At 46.4% G+C, this 23104-nt stretch overlaps 1 protein-coding gene across 1 annotated transcript in view; it reads right to left on the bottom strand.

Moving 5' to 3' along the window:
* Positions 1–2720: 2720 nt before the first annotated feature.
* Positions 2721–23104, bottom strand: part of LOC136651876 (gasdermin-A-like) — a 35404-nt gene continuing 15020 nt past the window's right edge. The window contains exons 7-12 of the mRNA XM_066628607.1: positions 21460–21501; positions 19720–19755; positions 17863–18023; positions 13491–13641; positions 13264–13337; positions 2721–6796 (exon numbers count right to left, since the gene is read on the bottom strand). Coding sequence (XP_066484704.1) covers positions 6500–6796; positions 13264–13337; positions 13491–13641; positions 17863–18023; positions 19720–19755; positions 21460–21501 — 761 coding nt within the window. The 3' untranslated portion in view covers positions 2721–6499. The remainder of the gene's footprint in view (positions 6797–13263; positions 13338–13490; positions 13642–17862; positions 18024–19719; positions 19756–21459; positions 21502–23104) is intronic.

Raw genomic sequence — 23104 nt, 5'->3', positions numbered from 1 at the left:
TTTTCATATATTAGACTTAATGCTACCAAGGTATGTGACTGCATTTGAGGAAATGTCACAGATCTCTACTTTTAACAGGCTACTATGAAGATGCCTTTAACAATGATAGTAAATGGGACTTAACTCCTGTGTAAGGGTGGGTAGGATTGCAGCCTAGGATTGTTAAAAATTTTCCTGCTTGATGTTGTCCCTTCTGGTCATGACATCACTTCCGGTGGGTCCTGACAAATTCTCATTCTAAAAAGTGGGTCCCAGTGCTAAATGTGTGAGAACCACTGCCCTAAGAAATCTTGTAGGAGGTTTCCATTGTGTGTGCATGCTGGTTGCTGGAATTCCCTAGTATAGTTTTAGAGTGACTTATTCAGAGCAGAAGAACTGAGTTGGAACCCTGTTTTGGTTCTTAAGCACTTTCAGTAAACTTTGGTGTAAACTTTTCGGTAAACTTCCAAGGGGAAGGAAGGGGTGTGCCTCCCAGCTGAATTGAAGCTGTTCTAAGCCCTGGAAAGGGAGGGTGATTGATTGCCTGGCTACCACATTATCATGGTCAACAGGCTTTTTTTAAACTGCTGCCTAGAGGAATGCTTATCTTTTAATTGCTTTTGTTTAATGTGAAAATCAGCATCCATGGAGGTTCCGTTCTAGGAACCTCCTAGAACGGAACCCCCATAGATGCCCAGATTTAACCTGTAGTTGCTGTGATGATCCAACTGATTGAGTCTCTTCTAAACTATAACTTCTCTGGGTTCTCCTCTGTAGCTGCACACAGCACATTCTGAGTGTGAACCCCCACGAGAAACAGAAAACTTGTCTGGCTGTAGGAAAAGGAAAGCACACCAGAGAACTGCTTGATGGAGCTGTAAACTAGTAACCTAATAAACACTAATCTTGCTTTCGACTTGTTCAAACTTTGCCGGCCTAATGCAATCAATCTCTAAAAGTAAGTTCTAGTATACTCAGGGCTTTTTTTCTAATGGAACACGGGGGGGGGGGGGGGAACGGAGTTCTGGCACCTTTTTGCACGGCCCCTCCCCTTCGGAGGCATGCCAGGAAGGGGGGGGGAGCAAAACAGAGGCAGAGTAGACAGGCACAGGATTGGACTCTAAGGCTGCCATCCTATCCACAGTAAGCCCCATTCACTAAAGTGGACTTCTGAGTAGACATGCATAGGATTGGGCTCTTAGGCTGCAATCCTAGGCACTTTCCTGGGAGTAAGCTCCATTCACTAGAACGAGACTTACTTCAGAGTAGACATACCTAGGATTGGGCTCTTAATCCTGGCAGAGATATATATCTGCACCTGTTTTCACATGCTAAGGGCAGGTGAAAAGGGATTCTACGTGTGTACAACGTGCTGCCCAGCCTTGCCAGAGATCTTCCTCGTCCTTCCCCCACAAGCATGCCCTCCGCCAGCCAGCATTTGCAGCTCCTCTCCAGCAATGCAAAGCAGCTGCTCAGGGCAGCAGAGAACATACAGTTGCATGCCAAGCGCCTTCCCAAAGACACTGAGTATTCTGATACCTGAATTAAACCGTATTTAATCGCTTGTTTGCAAAAGTAGCTGTTTCTTTGTGCACCTAAGGACCCCTTTCATGTAAGAATTCCTTTTTTGTTCTTACTCCCACAGTTGCTTAGAGTAATTTTACTACATGGAACTCATGTAAGCCATTTTTCAGAATCCATTCACTGCTTCCTCTCCTCGAAGTGGTGCCACACTACATACTACACGCTACAAATGCACCTGTACAGTATTTTTCCCCATGTGTAGAAAAAGTAGCTAGGGGGAAGGGGATGTGGAGATTGACAGCCCAATCCTATGCATGTCTACTCAGAAGTAAGTTCATCTTTAGGGGGGAAGCACATAAAAAATATTTTATTTCTCCAATAAAAAATGGTTTAAAAATAAATAAATAAATAAATAAATAAATAAATAAATAAATAAATAAATGATTAACAAGTTGTGAGTTCCTGCACCTTTTTTTCACAAAAAAAGCACTGAGTATACTATATATCATTGCCCAGTAGGCTGGGTAATGATGAGAGAATCTTGAGAGTACTGGATGCAAGGAAGATGTGGGGACGCTTCTGGATTGCCACTGGGCTGGGAAGATTTTGTTGGATTGTGCTTTGAAGCTGCTGTGGACTTGCACTAAGCTAAGTGAAGTTTTAGGGGAAGGGAAAGCCTCTGGACAAGAGGAATTGCCAGCGAGTGTTTGCATAGTAATAAATTTTGTTAATTGCTCTCAAACTGATAAGGGTGTTCTGTAGTTTCTTTGCATGCAGCAGCTGCTGCTTCTGGAGAAGGGGAGGTGTTAATTAGACAGAAAGAAAGCATTGGAAGGAAGATGGAATATTTTGGATGGGACAGAAGATACAAATGAAAAAATTGGAAACACCATTAATTAATTAATTAATGACACATGATTCTGTGTCATAATCTATATCATCTCTGTATAATTTATATAATCGAATTCACCTATCAAACTATATACTTATATATTTTATGTAATAATGGCTAATCTATCCATTATTATTATTCATCTGTAATATTAAATATATCACAACCCTGTCAGGCCTAGATTTTGTGACCAGTCCTCTGATGTGTTTGAAAGTCCATTTGTTTTTACTCCCCTCTGGGTAAACCGAACCAATAGAAAAGATCACAGATCACAAGTGTAACTGAAATGCATCAAAACAGTTTATTAATTACAATTGTTGGCAAGGTACATGTGACTGTGGAATATACTAAGACACTAAATAAAAGGGAAATTGACAAAACTATCAAAAATAAGTGTAAATCAAGGTATACAATACAGAATGACCAAATAATACAAAAACCCTTCCTGCCCTGTGCTTAAGGCTCAAAGCCTGCTAGATTACTTACAAGCTGCAATCCCAAACGCATTCCATCAGCAAACAGACCCCACCAGATACAATGAGATTTGGACCTGCACAGTCTGGTGCAGGACTGTGACAGAAATGCCCTATCTTAACCCAATAAGTAAGAGGCAGGTGAAAATTGTTTTACCTTTTCATGGATTTCAATGTTTTCCAAAGTTAGAAGTGCAGAAAGCAGTGTTATGTGTTTTTATTCCAAGGGTGCATTTTTATAAATTATAAGTCAGTTCTCTTTATACATGAATTTGCTATGTGCAAATTTGCTTAACTGCAAATGGCAGACTTGCCACATATTTCTTGTTATCCTTGACTCTGTTCTTGTTATCTATGAATATTATGCCAGTGCAAGATGATAGTTGTCTGGATTGGGTCAAGTTTTCCCATCAAATGGGCATTTTTCACATAAAATGGACCATGGAGAATTGTTGGACACATTAGCATCTGCTTCCAGACTTGCTCCACCATCTCAGGGACTCCAGCTGAACCTTCACAGCCTTAGTGATGATGATGAGGGGCAGATGAGAGGTCTCTGGAAGGCTACCTGAGGGCTGCGACAAGCCCAGGGAAGGAACCAAGAGACAGGTGGAGGAGGAAGGGTGAACCAATCTCCTCCCCACTACTAAACTCTGAGGCCTCGTTGTTGGGCCAGAAACCTTCAGTGAGTTGAGAGATAGCCAGCGTGGAGAAATCACCATAGTCACACCCTTCAACATATCGAGGGATATCCACCACAGAGGAGGTAGCATCAGATGATGTATTGATGAATGCTTGCTATCACCCAACCCCATAGACTTCAAGTTAAGATTCAGGTAGGTGAAAATGGAAACTCTTTGAAAAAAATGGATTTATTAATAGGGGAAATCTAAAATGGTAAAAATGAAATAACACCGCCATAATGCAAAATTGGGCTTATAAAATGATAAAACACGATATCCTGCTCAATAATGAAATAACACTGTCATGAGCCTATTAAAGTGGCTGTGGCACGGCTGTGAATTGTCTGACTCCCTCAGAACTCTGTTGCCTGAACTGGCTGTAGAGTCTTCTGCGCATGCTCAGAAGTTGCCAAAGAAAATACATGGAGCTCTATGGAAAGTGAAACTCAGCCATAATGTGCAGTTACTTATGAGTAGGCAACTGTGCCTTGGTCCACTGGAAAGGGCAGGCCACAAAGAATGCAGTGTCACCAGAATGGTCCCGATCCGATGATCGCAGGTCCCAAAAACTCTCGAGAAGGAAGTTCCCCCTCCAAGCTGATAAATTGGAGCTGATGTACTGAACCCTATGGAAAGCGAAACTGAGCTACATGTTTGCATTTACTTATAAGTAAGCAAATGTTGAATGGCTCCTTACTATGTTGGTGTGTTTTTTTCTTGCACTTTAAAACCAATTTGTTTCCATAGCAATTCAATGCTATGTTCAATTCTGTTATTTAAAGTTGCTATCTAACCCAATGTTTTAATTTGCCAATGCCTTAATTTGTTTGTGTGACAGCATTGGGTTCATTATAGTTGTTCATACAAGTAGCATGCAAATTGTAAATGGCTCCTTTAAGTTTAATCCAGGTAGTTGACTATGTAGTTGTGCTCTTTGGGGGATATGTGTGTGATGCGTTTTATGCCTGTTTTATTCCTGTGGCTGCTGACCACAGGCATAAAAACATATATACCATCTATGACAGTTATTCTACTTAATAAAAATGCTTTAAAATTGATTAAAATATTAATTTGGAATAAAAACACATAATACCTCTATAACATTGCTTTCAGCCCTTTTTAAAAAGGATAACACTGCCATCTATGAAAAAATAAAACAGTTTTAGACTGGCTCTCATTATTAAACCACAAAAATAACCCCAAAAATTAGTCCATAAACTTAATGAGAAAAAGGGTTCTTATAAGAAAAACCAATTAGAGCAAAAGAATGACAAGGCATAATCTATAAATAAAATGCATCCGAATGGGATTTATCAAAAGGCCAAATGGAAATGTATCCATGGTCTCAGAGAGATCAGTAAGTGCCAAGATGAAAAACAAGGATTACCAAAGAATGTAAGAAAAAGATCAAAGGGAAAGCAGTTTTTCCTTTTATGGGTAAAGTATCCTCATGTCCCCCTTTCCACCCTCAACTTCACACTTCATTAAATTTGTGTCCCTTCTTCCTTGTTCAGATTCTATAAATTCCAGATTGTATTATTGTGTTGACCAGTTGCAGAATATGGCCCATTTGGGACACAACCTGTCCCTAATGAAGTCCCCTGTGTTTTCAGTAGCATCCTAAAACTATCAACTATGTTTGGTTTTCTCTGGGTACTGAATTTGCTGTTCTTAACCATTGTGTCAACCAAAGCTGGACCACTGTGTTCACCCCTGCCTGGTTTCATGATACCAGAAAGCAACTTTCCTAGTAGTCCTGTTATTCCAGAAGAAACCACTATCTGTGTTTTCTTCTCAGGCAGCCTCATTTATACAACTTCAACTTTCTTAGCTGAAAAAGAACCAGGGTCAACCCATCCATGTGGTGCGGTGATGTGGGTTGCATGCAGGATGCATGGGGGGGCTAAAGGGCAGTGGACATGGCAGTTCACCCTGTTGCCTCTGCTGCTGATGTGATCCTCATTTGCCCACTTTCTACATGATAAAAAGGAAGGGAAAGTAGATCAACTGCCTCTTTTCTTTGCTTCCAGCAGTTTCTTCAAACATGGAAGTGCAGGATGTGCAGTTTGATGCACAGGGACCATGCAAACAAAGGAACTCCTTCATTCACCTGGTCAAACTGGAAGTCTTGCACTTCTGCATTTGAAGAAACGGTTCCAGGAGCAAGGAGCAACCTTTTTCTTATTGTGCAGAGGTAACAGTGGTGGACTTGAAGTGGAGTTGAGGCAGCTGGTTGCTTTCCAGGGGTGGCTTTCCAGGTTGCACTGTCCCTGCTCTAAACAACAAGCATAAACAGTTTATCCTTCTGCTCAGTAACCAGTTTACCTTTCAGACATTCAGTGGCATATACAAGCTACTTCCAGGACCAGACTAACAGTGGTAGGTGACTCAATGGTTGGGACCCAAAGAATCAGGAAAATAGTTGTGCATGCCAAAGGAGACTTGAGATTTGTTGTCTTTTAGGAGCAGCACACGTGCTCCCCAACCCAAGTAGCAGGACCAAGTGCAATGCTTTTAAGACTGAAGGGAGTTAGTTGCAAAAGCCATTTGCAATTGGGGGGGGGGGGGAGAATCAGTTCAAAGTAAAAAGAAGTTTCGAAAGGTCATTTCAGATGAACCCTCCTTATCTGCAGAGTTGGGACTCGTGGATTTGACTCAATGAGGACCCCTGTCCTGTATCTAAAGGGCCTCACCAGAAGGTACTTCTGGTCACGTCCAGTAGGTTCAGTGAGGGCCCTCGCACAGATCTTGGTATCCATGGGTTCTGTATCCATAGGGGTTCTGGGAACGGATCCCCCACAGAAACTGAGGGCCAACTGTTCTTAAAAACAAGCCTCTTATATGAACTGACCAGCGATGGCACAGCCAGCCCACATAATTTGAGCTGTATCCAGTGCAGGCTAGGAAGTGGCTGGAGATATCCCCATATCCCTGTGCTGCTTGAAGTCTTATCTGCTTTGGCTGGTGGTTGAAGGTCCAGATGAAGTGCTGGCTGGGTGGGCAAGCTGGTGCTGCTGACTTGTGAGGTACAGCCTGTTCAGAATATACAGGGTCACGTACAATGCCTTGAGGCCAAAGAAAACATCTTGGTCTCCTGCATCAACAAGAGTGGGATTTTTTCCTTGTAGTATAACTCCGCTTGCCTCAATCATTGCTCCAGTTATGTTCAGATCCTCTTCAGCAAATTGAGATGCCAGCTGGGCATCTACAGTAAAATTCATTTCACCGTCTAGCATGCTTTTGACCTTCGTAAAAAAGGAATAGGCAAATTTAGGAAATTGTGGTGGTCTGTAACAGCAGCATTTGATTTGTAATATCAGTTCTGGACATTGAAAAATCATGGACATCACATTAAAAAGACATTCAGAACAGTGGCAGACCTCACCCGTGATGGCCTATATAAATATAATATAAAAATATATTATTTTTTCTAGGATGTCTCCAAAAATGTACATAAATTTTAAAAAACTCTAATTCATACAAACTTCAGCGCAGAAAACCTGTAGTACTTGAACATCTAAGCAGTGGTCTTCAACCTTTTTCTTACCACAACTCTAACAAACAAGCAAACTAATGAGGTCCCACCAGCAATCCTTCCCCCACCCCTGGACCTGATCTGCCTGCCCCTGTTGCCGCCCACTGCCCATCCCTACCCACCTAATTTCCCCTTACCTCTTGTAATAATAATAATAATAATAATAATAATAATAAAACTTTATTTTTATCCCGCCCTTCTCCCTAACGGGACCCAGGGCGGCTAACAACATATTAAAAACAATAGAATTTAAAAAACATTAATACAAACAGATAAAAACATTTAAAAACACACTACAGGGCCATAAAAACAGTAGTCAGATTAAAAGAGTAAAAGAGCAGATCACCGAGGAATCAAGCCTGTAAAACTAAAAGATGTATAAAAAGTTAAGAAGGCCAGAAATCAGAAGGCTTGTTTAAACAACAGTGTTTTCAGGCCTCGCCGAAAGCTCTCAAGAGAGGGAGCCATTCTCAAGTCAAGGGGAAGGGAGTTCCATAATGTTGGTGCCACTACCGAGAAGGCCTTATTTCTTGCAGCCACCCCCCGGACCTCCTTGGGTGGCGGCACTTGCAAAAAGGCCTTCTCTGATGACCTGAGGTGGCGAGCCGGATTGTACGGGAGTAGGTGGTCTCTAAGATATCCTGGCCCAGAGCAGTATAGGGCTTTAAAGGTCAAAACCAGCACCTTGAATTGGGCCCGGAAACGAATGGGCAGCCAATGCAGCCCCCGGAGAAGCGGGCTGACAGAGTCAAACCGCCTGGCTCCGGTGACCACACGGGCCGCCGCATTCTGTACTAATTGTAGTTTCCGAACCGTCTTCAGGGGCAGCCCCACATAGAGCGCGTTACAGTAATCTAACCTCGATGTCACCGTGGCATGGATCACCGTGGCCAGGTCTGCACGATCCAAGTACGGTCGCAGCTGGCGCACCAGCCGAAGCTGAGCAAAGGCCCCCCTAGCCACAGCCGCCACCTGGGAATCCAGGAGCAGCTGCGAATCCAGGAGGACCCCCAAGCTGCGAACCTGCTCCTTCAGAGGGAGTGCAACCCCATTCAGAGCAAGTTGATAATCCAGCACCTGCATCGAGGATTTCCGAACCAGGAGAGCCTCTGTCTTATCCGGATTTAATTTCAGCTTGTTAGCCCCCATCCAGATCCTCACTGCTTCCAGACAGCGCTCCAGGCCCTCAACCGCCACCTTGGAGTCTGGAGGAAAGGAGAGATAGAGCTGGGTGTCATCAGCATATTGATGACACCTCACTCCAAACCCCCGGATGACCTCTCCCAGCGGTTTCATGTAGATATTAAATAGCATGGGGGACAGAATTGAACCCTGCGGCACCCCGCACCTCAAGGGCCAGGGTGTCGAACAGGCATCCCCCAGCACCACCATCTGGGACCGACCCTCCAAGTAGGAGCGGAACCACCGCAAAACAGTGCCTCCAACTCCCAACTCGGCCAATCGGCCCAGAAGGATACCATGGTCGATGGTATCGAAAGCCGCCGAGAGGTCCAGCAGGACCAACAGGGACGCACTCCCCCTGTCCAGTCCCCGGCGTAGGTCATCCACCAAGGCGACCAAGGCAGTTTCCGTCCCAAAGCCCGGTCTGAAACCAGATTGAAAAGGATCCAGATAATCCGCTTCATCCAAGACCCTCTGGAGTTGGGACGCCACTACCCGCTCAATTACCTTGCCCAGAAACGGGATGTTGGAGACTGGCCGATAGTTATTCAACACAGTGGAATCCAGGGAGGGCTTCTTCAGGAGGGGGCGAACCACTGCCTGCTTCAAGGCGAGCGGCAATGTCCCCTCCATCAAAGAAGAGTTGACCACCCTCCCCGTCCACTCAGCCAGTCCCCCCCGGGCCGCTCTAATCAGCCAAGCTGGGCAAGGGTCAAGCAGGCAGGCAGACGGCCTCACACTCCAAAGGAGTCTGTCCACATCCTCAGGCTGCACAAGCTGAAAAGAATCCCACAATACTGGACAAGCAGTTGCCAAGGGGACATCAACAGACATTGTCAATGTGGCATCCAAGTCGCGACGAATACGATCAATTTTATCTGCAAAGTGTTGGGCAAGCACGTCACAGCGGCTGACCGTGTATTCCTCCTGGTCCACTGGCGGGGCCTGATGGAGGAGGCCCCGCACCACACGGAACAGCTCTGCCGGACGGCTATCAGCAGACGCAATGGTAGCAGAGAAGAACGATCTCTTCGCTGCTACCACCGCCACGGAGTAGGCTCTATAATGAGCTCTACTCCGTGTCCGATCGGATTCATCATGAGTTTTCTGCCACCGTCGCTCTAGACGCCTGCCCTGCCGCTTCATCGTTCGCAGCTCCTCAGTGAACCAAGGAGCTGCTCCGAGTCTGCGGCGTGGCAGAGGTCGCTCCGGAGCAATCTCATCCACAGCCCTGGACATTTCCCCATTCCAGAGGTCGACCAGGGACACAGATGAGGCACCAGTCTTGGCAGTGGGAAAATCCCCCAGGGCCCTCAGGAAGCCTTCAGGATCCATTAGCCTCCGGGGGCGGACCATAGAAAACGGTCCCCCGCCTCTGCGGAGGTAGGAAGTCGCAACAAGCCTAAACCCTACCAGGAAATGATCTGTCCATGACAACGGAGTGATGTTGATCTCCTCTACCTCCAGATCATTGCCCCCATGCCCAGCTGTAAACACCAGGTCCAACACGTGTCCTGCTGTATGTGTCGGGGCCCAGATCTTCTGGGACAGGCCCATGGTTGTCATGGCAGCCATGAAATCCTGAGCTGCACCTGCCACAGGGGCCTCGGCATGAACATTGAAGTCCCCCAGCACTAACAGGCGGGGGGCCTTCAATGCCACCCCTGAGATCACTCCAGTCAGCTCAGGCAGGGAGACTGTTGGGCAGCAGGGCGGGCGGTACACCAACAGAATCCCAATCCTGTCCGGTCCTCTCAACACAACATGCAGGCACTCGAACCCGGCAAACTGCTGGACAGGGCACCTGGTAAGGGAGATGGACTCACGATAGACCATTGCAACTCCCCCTCCCCGTCCCTGCAATCTTGGCTGCTGCAACACCAGGAAACCTGGCGGACACAGTTCAGAGAGACTAACGCCTCCCTCCCCGTCCAACCAGGTCTCTGTAATGCATACCAGGTCGGCTTTCTCATCCAGGATCACATCCCGGATGATACAGGTCTTGTTATTCACCGACCTGGCATTCAAAAGCAGCAGCTTCAGATCCAGGGACTCACCGCCAGGACCACCAAGTACCCGAGAATTGAGGGAAGGACCAGAAGGGGAGATAATCTGCCTACGATGAACTCTCCTTCTCCTGTAACGGCCTGTCCGACCCCCACCACCATATCTCCCCTGGCCCGTCACACTCTTGATAGTGGCACCCTTCCCTTCCCCTGAGCTCCCTCCCAAGTGAACAGACATGTGGCGAGGCCCACCTTCTGAGACTGGCCTGCAGGCAGATCCTCGGCTATTAAAATAACTATTGCTCCACTCTCCCCAGCCTCAAACAAAAGGGGAGAATCTCCGACGACTGTTGATTGGACCCTGTTCAAGATGGCAGCAGATCTTCCGGGCACGAGCCCCAGGCTAAGAGCCACGGGCCAAGAGCCCTTTGGCTCTTGCCCTTCGGCTCGCGCCAAAGGCTCGCGCCTCTGGCGAGCCCAGCACTGATGTAAGTACCTGCCAGGGGAAGGGAGGAGGAAAGCAATCAGGCAAGCAGGTGGACAAGCTTGCAAACTCCACCCCTCAGCCAGCCAGCCAGCCAGACCCCCAGCTGGGCTTGATGGGCCCTTCCAATGCTGCCTCTGGCGAGCCCAGCACTGATGTAAGTACCTGCCAGGGGAAGGGAGGAGGAAAGCAATCAGGCAAGCAGGTGGACAAGCTTGCAAACTCCACCCCTCAGCCAGCCAGCCAGCCAGACCCCCAGCTGGGCTTGATGGGCCCTTCCAATGCTGCCTCTGGCGAGCCCAGCACTGATGTAAGTACCTGCCAGGGGAAGGGAGGAGGAAAGCAATCAGGCAAGCAGGTGGACAAGCTTGCAAACTCCACCCCTCAGCCAGCCAGCCAGCCAGACCCCCAGCTGGGCTTGATGGGCCCTTCCAATGCTGCCTCTGGCGAGCCCAGCACTGATGTAAGTACCTGCCAGGGGAAGGGAGGAGGAAAGCAATCAGGCAAGCAGGTGGACAAGCTTGCAAACTCCACCCCTCAGCCAGCCAGCCAGCCAGACCCCCAGCTGGGCTTGATGGGCCCTTCCAATGCTGCCTCTGGCGAGCCCAGCACTGATGTAAGTACCTGCCAGGGGAAGGGAGGAGGAAAGCAATCAGGCAAGCAGGTGGACAAGCTTGCAAACTCCACCCCTCAGCCAGCCAGCCAGCCAGACCCCCAGCTGGGCTTGATGGGCCCTTCCAATGCTGCCTCTGGCGAGCCCAGCACTGATGTAAGTACCTGCCAGGGGAAGGGAGGAGGAAAGCAATCAGGCAAGCAGGTGGACAAGCTTGCAAACTCCACCCCTCAGCCAGCCAGCCAGCCAGACCCCCAGCTGGGCTTGATGGGCCCTTCCAATGCTGCCTCTGGCGAGCCCAGCACTGATGTAAGTACCTGCCAGGGGAAGGGAGGAGGAAAGCAATCAGGCAAGCAGGTGGACAAGCTTGCAAACTCCACCCCTCAGCCAGCCAGCCAGCCAGACCCCCAGCTGGGCTTGATGGGCCCTTCCAATGCTGCCTCTGGCGAGCCCAGCACTGATGTAAGTACCTGCCAGGGGAAGGGAGGAGGAAAGCAATCAGGCAAGCAGGTGGACAAGCTTGCAAACTCCACCCCTCAGCCAGCCAGCCAGCCAGACCCCCAGCTGGGCTTGATGGGCCCTTCCAATGCTGCCTCTGGCGAGCCCAGCACTGATGTAAGTACCTGCCAGGGGAAGGGAGGAGGAAAGCAATCAGGCAAGCAGGTGGACAAGCTTGCAAACTCCACCCCTCAGCCAGCCAGCCAGCCAGCCAGACCCCCAGCTGGGCTTGATGGGCCCTTCCAATGCTGCCTCTGGCGAGCCCAGCACTGATGTAAGTACCTGCCAGGGGAAGGGAGGAGGAAAGCAATCAGGCAAGCAGGTGGACAAGCTTGCAAACTCCACCCCTCAGCCAGCCAGCCAGCCAGACCCCCAGCTGGGCTTGATGGGCCCTTCCAATGCTGCCTCTGGCGAGCCCAGCACTGATGTAAGTACCTGCCAGGGGAAGGGAGGAGGAAAGCAATCAGGCAAGCAGGTGGACAAGCTTGCAAACTCCACCCCTCAGCCAGCCAGCCAGCCAGACCCCCAGCTGGGCTTGATGGGCCCTTCCAATGCTGCCTCTGGCGAGCCCAGCACTGATGTAAGTACCTGCCAGGGGAAGGGAGGAGGAAAGCAATCAGGCAAGCAGGTGGACAAGCTTGCAAACTCCACCCCTCAGCCAGCCAGCCAGCCAGACCCCCAGCTGGGCTTGATGGGCCCTTCCAATGCTGCCTCTGGCGAGCCCAGCACTGATGTAAGTACCTGCCAGGGGAAGGGAGGAGGAAAGCAATCAGGCAAGCAGGTGGACAAGCTTGCAAACTCCACCCCTCAGCCAGCCAGCCAGCCAGACCCCCAGCTGGGCTTGATGGGCCCTTCCAATGCTGCCTCTGGCGAGCCCAGCACTGATGTAAGTACCTGCCAGGGGAAGGGAGGAGGAAAGCAATCAGGCAATCAGTGCTGGGCCCTTCCCAGTTGTATCTTCACAACTACCCTGTGAAGTAGCCTGAGCACAGCTGGCCTTAGGAGCTACAGGGCAAGATGGCAAGAAGAGGCTGTGCAAGAGTATATTGTGAACTAAATTTTGATAAGGCAGTAACTTGATTGGATAGGATCTAAGCCCTCTTTTGCCCAGGCTTTGAAAGATTGCTGCGACTCCCCCCCCATGAGGTTTTAGCAGTCAGCAGTGTAGAGATGTCAATGGGAAACAGTTTGAGCACTTGGTCTAATTAATTAATTAAATTAATTAATTAATTAACTAGGTCAAGCAGCTGCTTCTCTGTACACCATATGCCATATGTGTGAATTATAGCGTAATACATTTAACACTATAAAGTGCGTGTACAATTTCTTGAGACGGCCTGGATGTATAGGAATATGACAAGAACAGGAGTTGTTTGAGAGGAATTCTCCCTTACCAGTGCTAGCTGTTTGGACAAGATCCCCTTCTTCACTGAGTCTGCCAGCAGCACCAACTGGAACTCTGTCAGATCTGGGAAAGTAGGAAAATGATCAGTTTGGTGATTTTTACCAACAGGATTTGTTTGGGAATTGGAGACTGTCTAATTATGAGCTCTGCCTTTGCTCTACCCTACAAATGTTGAGCACAGATAGATTCTGTAGTTCTGATAGGGTAATTCCTTACCATCCAGGGCTTGTAGAAAGTAGACGGTAGGCTCTGCAAGGGAAGTGACGAGGGCACCATTGGAATCTTGTAAATTCTTCCCCAGCTCTTGCAGCTCCGGATGGTCCGTTCTCAGCCTGAATTGGTCCAAGCCTTCAAGAGCCTGCTCCAGCTAACAGTTAAGGCAGAGGAAAAGATGGATGATGCCAACGCAGGAACATTAATCAATCACCAGGAGTTTGGTGGCGCAAATGTGGAAGGACTTGCTAGGTGATGAAAATCGATTCAGAATATACCATAAATACTCGCTTATAAGTTAAAAACATTTATACCTAAAAATTGAGCCTGAAACCCTGGGTCGACTTATACCCGGGTCAATGCAGTGAATGAAAGCTTAGCACCTGCCTGGTGAAGTGGGGGTGGGACTGGGCTGAGAAGCAAGACCCAAGAGGTGGAGGGAAAAGGAGAATTTTTACTAGTAATTACAGTATTCAGAGGCAGCCATTTTAGCTTCTTCTCCAAACAGGAAGAGAACTGAAGGTGGCCTGTATGAGGGCTGCTGCTATGGAAGCACAGCACGTACTCCTCACAAAGCCTCCTCACAACTCCCACAAGTCCTTTCCTCTCCCTTCCAGTTTGGAGAAGAAGGTAAAACAGTTCCTGGCAAGTCATTTTCCGTTTAGGGGTCTGGTTTTTAAAACACGAGGATGTCATCCTCATTTCCATCTGAAACAAAGTTCCAAACTACCATTCAGTGCACCATTACTTAAGAATAACACCCATGGAAACCAATGGGTCTACTTCTGAGTAAATAAGTTTGCAACTATGTGTAGCTGCGCTTGCTCATGCTCATTCCTTGTTGCTTGTCTCTCTGCTGTGAATTGAATTGCACACTCCCAGTTATGTGTTTTATGTTGCATGTTACATGTTGAGCTTCTGGCTTAGCACACCAGTCACCTTAAAGAAGAATTTAATTCATGGTTCTACTGGTATGTTGTTTACAGTGCACTTACTCTGATAGTGTTTACAAAAAGGTTGTAAAGACCAGAATTAAAAAAGTTAAGGAATAAAAATGTATCTTGGGGTATCTTACTATATTTTTAATAAATTAGAGGCTGTACAGTTCTTAGGTAACAATTGCTGGTAAGTTATTTTTCAGAATCTGGCCTCAGGTAAAGTCAGACAAAACTATAGTCGCACACCAAGTTTAACCCCTGACTTTATCCAACTTATCCGAGAGTCATAGAAAATTCAGTGATTTTTGGCTCAGAATCTTCCCTCGTCTTTTCTGTAAGATAGGCAAGGGCCTGCGCTATCTGCTCAAGTGTATAGCCCTTGATCTGTGAATATTGCTGAACTCTGGGAACTCTCTTTGTCCATTTTTATTGTATCCCTTCCTAAGTTGGGTGAACCAACAAGGTTGGCTCTGCACTCAAACAAATGCAGGCGCAAAGGCCAGGAGACCCATTGGCAAATACTCCCTCAGGACACCCTGGTGGTAGCCTCAACACCCACAGGATTCAGCAGTCACCATTTTGGTGCTGCTGCAGCACTGAGCGCCGAGGTGTTCAGGATTGGGCTGTAAGAAAGTTGATCCACTTTTATTAAGATGTGTCAGGTCTTATGCACTAAAAGCTAGACAACTGAGAAGAAAATATTTTCCTTTTGACTCCAAGACATGGAAATGATTCCAAGACATAGAAGTGCATGACACAGGGCTTGTGCCAATAGGAACTTTGCCCCACGGTAAATGTGGGAAATTTAGTCGTCGTTTTCTGTAAATTTTTGCACTCTTTCTGTGCTCTTGTGTTTATCTCAAGAATAGCCTTCAAAGCTTTAGAAAGAGGACTCGCAGTGCAATCCTATACATGTCTACTCAGAAAGAAGACTCATTGAGGTCAATGGGACTTGCTCTCAGGTAAGGGCATGTAGGGTTGCTGCCTCAGTCACATGACCTTAAAATGGTTGGCAACCTTCAGTCTCGAAAGACTATGGTATAAGCCTACAGCACCCGGTATTCCCTGGCGGTCTCCCATCCAAGTACTAACCAGGCCTGACCTTGCTTAGCTTCCAAGATCAGGCAAGATTGGGCATGTGCAGGGTAAAGTTGCTGTCACATGACCTTATCTCTGCCAGGAACCACCCAGAGCCTGTTCTCATGGAAAGTCACTGTGCCTCCATTGGACCGCTGCCTACCCTTGATGCTGCACTGTGTGCTACACTGCTGGTGTAGTGAGGGTTTAGGGAATCAGTGGGCTTAGGGAATCAATTTAGGGAGCCAGGTAGGCCTTTTGATGGATATTGGCCCTTGACAGGTGTCCTTCCTGACCTTTTCATGATGCTGTCTCTGCTCCTGGTCAAAAATGTCCAGTTTAAAAGTGGCAAAAAGAGAGAGATGCACAGGTTATACAAAAGATCGAGAAGTGACCTTCCAGTAAGGGTGTCTTTTGGCTTTGTTCTTCTTCTGGAACCATGTGAAAAGCTGGGCTCTTGAACCTTTTTCTGAAATTGAGTTTCCCCAGGAATAAAGATGGACATCAGCTAAAATGGCACTGGCCAAGTTCAAATCCTATGTGCAATTACTCACCCTGTAATTAATCTGTGGAACTCCTTGCAACAGAATATGGTGATGGCACCTGGTCTATATGCCTTTGAAAGGGACATGGACAGGTTTATGGAGGAAAAGTTCATCACAGGTTACAAGCCATGATGTGTAAACACAACCTCTTAGTTTTAGAAATTGGCTATCTCTGAATACCAGATGAAAGGGAGTGGGGTGTGTGCCAAATGGACACAGGTGTCTTGTTCATTTTGCTCCCTGAGGCATCTGGTGGACCACTGTGAAATACAGGAAGCTGGACTAGATGGACTAGCCTTTGGCTTTATCCAGCTGGGCTCTTCTTATGTTCTAAAATCCTGCAGATGATCTACAGAAAGAAACTATGTGTAGCCAATTATTTATTTGTTATTACAGGTTGAACCTTTTTATGTGCGGGGGTTTTGTTCCCTGAACCTCCTGATTGGGAAAATCTGCATGTTGCCAAATCAGAACCAGAAATGATGTGATTTTACACAAGTTGCATAGTTATGCAAATTGCATACAGTTAAGCAAATAGCACTACAGCTTGACACTTGGGGACAGAAAAAACTAAGGCAGTGGTTCTCAATCGCCTCCCCCCTCACCACGTCCCTGCTCTGTACTCAACCCTCCCCTGTTGCCTGCTGTCTCCGCTTGTTTTGAAGGCGGGATGCTGAGCTTTAAAGAGTCCAGTCCTGTGCATTTCTACTCAAAAGTAAGCCCCATTGTAGTCAATGGGGCTTACTCCCAGGAAAATGTGGATAGGATTGTAGCCTAAGAGCCCAGTCCTATGCTGGCCTACTCAGAAGTAAGTCCCATTAGATTCAATGGGGCTTACTCCCAGGAAAATGTGGATAGGATAGTGGCCTAAATATAATGCTCAGAAAACTCGCTTGCTGGGCTGTTTTGTTTGTATAGGCTGGAGCACAGAGAGCCTGCATCATCTCAGTCTGAAGGAGGGAGGAACAGAGCGGAGAGGGTGCCTGGTTTGCCTTCTCATTTTTGGCTCTGAGAAAGGCAAACAAAACAAGCTGGAGAAAAACACTCCTTGGGTTTTTTAAAGCAATCCCCTCAGTTACTACCACTTTCCCACCAGATGTGTGTGTGTGGGGGGGGGGGGGGCACAGCCTTTTGCAATGTTTTGGGCTACCTTGAAACAGAGCAAGACACCAGTTCAGGACAAAGGAGACAAAGGTGACAAAGGAGACAAAGGTGTGTGCAACCTTTGAATTCCCCCCACCCATTCGCATTGAGATAAATCAGCAAATAAAAATCTGTGTATAAAAAGGTTGCACCTGTATTTTTTTTTCTTTCCTGAATAGGGCTGTTTACTTTTCTTCCTATTTACTTACGCACATACACACACATGCACAGAGAGAGAGAGAGAGAGAGAGAGAGAGAGAATTCCAGAAGCAAAAACTAATACAGAGCAATTCACAAAGAGGTTACTCAAGGCAATTATTCCCCAATCTCCAAACTGAGATCAACATAAATAATAAAACAGGTTAGACTGCAAAGAGGGCACATTGTATCCCCCAAAAGTCTTAATGGTCCTTTTTCTGTCCATATTGTAATATTCTTTAATTGTATTTTATTTTACAAACCACCTCCAAATAAGTCTGAAAAAAACATGGGAGGGGAATGTGGAAAACACTGGAAGTAAGCAGCCTGAAAATAATGTAACCTGGAATCTGGACAAAAAGTGAGCAAGAAAAGGATGATACTCTTAGAGAAAAGCAGTTGTATGGAAGCTGCCCCCATGCAGTCAGCCACCTGCACCATGGTGACTGGCACCCATAATATGAAGATCTTTACCTGGAGCTTCAGTTCTTGCAAGAGGTCATTCTCTCTCATTACAGCCACAAAGCCAGTTAAAAACCGACCAGAAAGATGTGCAGACAACAAAAAGAGCTGCGCACATTGCTCTTTAATGTCCTCCTCAAGGTGGTATGTTGTGCTTATAAATAAGCGAGTGCCTGTAGACAGGAAATGGTTAGCAGTCAGCTTATGTAGAAAATGGCAGCGTATAGGTCTCAGAATGTGGGTGCCATTATTCCAGGTCTCCATAGGAGCCCAAAGTAAAATGTTCGTAGCTTACTGTAGGAATCCTAGACACTATGCAGTGAAGTTAAGGGTCCCATTACATTACATGGGTGGAAGAACAATGACTGGGCTCACTTTTGACTGAGGCTGTAGAGGGAGATGGGGTTTGATCATTTTCTCTAGGCCAGTAGTTCCCAAATTGTGAGGCATGGCTTCAAAGAGAGCCATGGCATGCTCACGGGACATTGCATATCCCAGTGTCTTCTTCCCAGGCACCGCCATCTTGGATTGTGCTGTTCTCATTGTGCTATCCAAGAAAGTAGTGCCCAGGAAGAGGACACTGAGGAAGAAGGGTAATGTGAAGCCAGTACATTTGGGAACTGCTGCTTCAGCCAATTAAGCTGTCCCCCAAAAATGTATATTAGCCACAGAGGGGGGGAAAATTACAGTCAGTCATGGAATTCCCACATGCTAGTGCCAGGTTGATGTGGAATAGTGTCGGGGCCACCACCAGGGTCAGCCAATTCAGGCAGTGGCTTTCACTAGCCTACAGAGGGCTCACTTGGCTAGGCAAACTCCCAAGCTCCCCAATATTTGGTGGCAGATGTAGCGAGAACTGGTTTGGAGATTCCCGCCAGCGATTCTGTTCTGGGCCCAATTCAAGGTGCTAGTTTTGACTTTTAAAGCCCTCTACGGCTCGGGTCCGGGATATTTGAGGGACCGCCTCCTTCCCTACAATCCTGCCCGTGCTCTTAGATCATCTGGGGGGGGGCCCTTTTGACTGTGCCACCACTAAGAGATGTGAGAGGGGTGGTGGCCAGGAAGAGGGCCTTCTCGGTGGTGGCCCCCGAACTGTGGAATACCCTCTCCTTAGAACTGAGAACTGCTCCCTCGTTGCTAACGTTTCGGCGTGGACTGAAGACCTTTTTATTTCAAAAAGCTTTTAATTGTTGACAGGCTGGCTGGCAATCTTGCTTTTATATGAAAATCCACGGGGTTTGTTTGTTTTTATATTTTTTAATTATGTAAATTGCTGTTAATTGTTTTTAATGTTGTATTTTTTTTTAAATGATGTAAGCCGCCTTGTGTGCCCCTTGGGCAAAAAGGTGGGGTACAAATTAATAATCATCATCATCATCATCATCATCATCATCTCAAAGAGGCCCTTGTTTCATCATGACACCTTTAGAGGATGCTGCCACATTTGTCTGTGGTGATGATGGGAAGAGCTACCGATGTGTGTCCTGCTGCAATTAACTGGCAAAACAGCTGAGCACTGCATGCTGAGTTACCAGTGAAAGGTGTGGCCACTGGAGATAGTCGTTTCTATGAAACTTATAGATGACAAAATTCCAGGTGGCAGCACTGCCTGAGGTATATGCACCTATGTTTTCTGTCCATCTCTGATTAAACTCATTTTGGAACTACTATACAATCCAAAATATAATAGACCACGAAAGAAAGCAAGACAACAAAATGCATAGCACATGCCAGTGCACAATCAAAACACTTCCCACTCTCATGGGTCCCCAGTCTAAAGAGCTAGGATTTTGTAAGCAGCAAGCCCTGAGTTCAAATTAATGAGCTGTAAATAAGATATCAGAGGATGTAAAAAAAAAAGATCCTTACAGGCATCTTTTAGACATGGAGGAAGCACAAGTTCTTCTGAAAAGTAAAAGAAGGGGCAAAAATGTTACATTTTGATAGTACAAATACCATGAGGCATTAATTCATCTTCTGATATACTCAGTAACCATTTGTCTCCAGCATAACAGTACTGTTTCCCAGTGGTGTAGCTAATGAACGTGTAGCCCGGTGCAGAGCTCAAAATGATGCCCTGGAAGTGATGTCACAACCAGAAATGACATCACATCTGGGCTTTCTAAAAACTGCAAATTGGGGGGGAGACCTGCCTCCTCCGTATTAACACCTTATTGGTTCCATGCTGTATCATGAAAACATCTCATTGGCTCTCAGAACAATCATAGGTCAGTTTTGAGTTAAAGAGATCCACTTTTTGTTTCTTAAGGCAGTTGTGTTTTCATTTCTGGTTAATTGGCCATACCTTTTGACAGAATACAGATATTCTGATGTGGTTTGTTGCGTTGCATTCTGCATTAAATTACCTTTCCAACGATATATAACATGATGGTATTATTCGTACATACCAAGATTTTCACAATTTTGGTCACCAGTGTCAAGCTCAGCTTGTTGCCCCCCTAAAGCTTGTTGCCTGGTGCAACTGCTACCCCCTGCAGCCCCTTAGCTACGCCACTGCCATTTCCTTTTCCGTACTCTAAAACCATCCCCTCCTCCTCCCAGGTTCCTCTTGGAAGTCCACCTCATCTCCCTGTAGCACTTCTCTTTCCATATTTTCCCCTGACTTGCTTTGCCCCTTCTCCTTTTAAGGAGATTTGCCAACAGCTTTCTTTTAGTGTCCAGTGCATGTGACCACTAACAGTAGATTCTCCCTGTAGAGCAGTGTTTCTCAAACTGTGGGTCAGGACCCACTAGGTGGGTCACGAGCCAATTTCAGGTGGGTCCCCATTCATTTCAATATTTTATTTTTAGTATATTAGACCCGATGCTAGCATGGTATGTGACTGCATTTGGGGAAATGTGACATGTCTGTACTTTTAACAGGCTGCTATGTATATTCTTTAAACAATGATAGTAAATGGGACTTATTCCTGGGTAAGTGTGGGTAGAATTGAAACCTAGGATTGTTAAAATTTTCCTGCTTGATGATGTCACTTCTGGTCATGACATCACTTCCTGACAGATTCTTATTCTAAAAAGTGGGTCCTGGTGCTAAATGTGTGAGAACCACTGCTGTAGAGAGTAAGCGCAGATGAGCTAATTTAGCTTGTCTTCCAATCTCTCATTTTTCGTTCTTTGAGTACTTTAAAAAAATTGTTGTGCACCCTGACCTTTGCTTCTGTTTTCCTTTCAGTGCAGAATTAGAAAGGCAGGCCACTCACTAATATAGGCTGTAATCCAATACACACTTCCTGGGAGTAAGCTTCACAATGGGACTAGATCTGCATATATTTTTACACCACATGCACATATGGCATGTGTTTTAAAAATCACTGCCAGTTACTGTAGAGAAGATTCCTGTGGCATCTCACTCTAATATATGTATAATGTTGATGGATCCACCATATAACGGGATAGAGACATACTATTGTCTTTATTTAAGTGAATGGCGATATCTGATTTAGCTGAAACCGTGTCAAAGCAGAATCTGTTTTTTAGAGCTTTTTTCAACACAGGAAAATGCATCTGTGTGTAAAGTCAAAGCATTATCAAATCACCTCAGTTACTGAGTGTCCATATAAAACTGACAAATGCTACAATTTTGCTTACTGTAAGTTTTTCCATTCTCTGTACGTATGATTATTTCTGCATCTGGAGTGGGGGAGAAAAGACAATAATTGTTTAAACAGAAAGGAATGACGATAATACAAGCAATCACATTAGTGAACATTTGAGAGCCATAATAATAATATTTATTTCTGGAAAAGATCCAGAGCACAATCCAAAGAAACTGAAGTATGCTTAGCTGTATCCCATTGTATGAGAATCCCACTGTGTGACCAGTGAAGAATAAGGAATTTCTCCCAGGGTGAAATAAACATTTATTTTTATATTTTTATCCTTTGTTTCCTCCAAGGAGTTCTGAGCAATTTCCATCCTCCCCATTATTTGGCAACACTGCTCATTCATATACACACGTGTCTATTCTTACTCATACACAATTCCAGATCTGGATCTGTCCAGCAATTTTGGGACCGTTGTCATGGATATTTGTGCAAATAACCTCAAGGTGCTCCTAAATTACCAGTAGTCAGGACTGAGCTTTTCAAAGAAGATAATACAGGCAAACGGGAAAAAAAAACATTTAAAATCCAATCTGATCCCCCATAGCATGTAGAACCACTGATGGAGTATGTGCTGCATGCTGTGATGAGGGGGTGATCGGACAGTGAAGGGAAAGTAAAAATATTTTGCAGTTATCTGCTGGTAGGCTGCTTATTCACCAGTGGGTGTCCTTGGACAACACCAGCTATTTTTCTGGCATGTCTGAGGAGAGGAAGGGTAAGAGAGCAAATGTTCCCCTACCTAGAGGAGACCTCTAGGACTACTCCCCCCCACACACACACAGGATGCGGCACATGCTTCTTATTGATCTCAGTCGCTCACTCAATAATGTTCTTATGAACATGGTATGCAAATCAGAATGACTAACATTTAAATTCAAAGTTGTTAAAATGTCACAAGAATTTCCAAATACAGTGTCAAAATTGCTTTTGGTATGGTGGGGTACAGATTTGGTGGTGGTGATGTATGGGCAGGTATGGGAAAACCCAGCATGGCTTGACCAGTCGGGTCGCCGAGTCACTGCTCCCCATGACTCCACTCGAAAAAGAGTCATAATTGGGGCACTTTCCAAGCTAGTGACTCTGATGGACTCAGTCGAGTCCCTCCCCTTTTAAAAGCCCCCCTTTAAAAAGTGGAAAAAATGGGCTGCTGCCAGGGAGTGTGTGTGTGTGTGTGTGTGTGTGTGTGTGTGTGTGTGTGTGTGATACTCTCTTGGAACACTACCCTGCCGTCGCCGTCCATCTGTAAAGAGGGCAGGAGGGGTGGGAGGAATGGTGAGAAAGCTGGGTCAGAAGCAGCGAGAGGGAGGAGGGTCACGAGCAGCAGCTGGGAGACTTACAAGGACAACCTGATCCTTTGCAGTCCTACTCAGAAGTAGTCCCACTGCAGCCGGTCACTCCAAGTAACAACAGAGCCATGCCGCGCAAAGCATGTTTGCTATAAACTATTCCCCTGCTTCCTCTCTCTCTCTCTCTGGGCTGAGTTGCTCCCTTTAAAAAGCAAGCCATGGGAAAAAATGGGGCAGCTGCTGGGGTGTGTGTGTGTCGGAGTTCTCTTCCCTCACTTCCCTGCTCACCCCTTCCATTTGTAAACAGGGCAGGAGGGGGTGGGAGGGACTGAGTGAGAGCCA

Source organism: Tiliqua scincoides, chromosome 5 (genome assembly GCF_035046505.1).
Source record: "Tiliqua scincoides isolate rTilSci1 chromosome 5, rTilSci1.hap2, whole genome shotgun sequence".
Classification (NCBI taxonomy): Eukaryota; Metazoa; Chordata; class Lepidosauria; order Squamata; family Scincidae; genus Tiliqua; species Tiliqua scincoides.
Note: the sequence above shows the minus strand (reverse complement) of the source record. Positions and strands in the feature narration are given on the sequence as shown.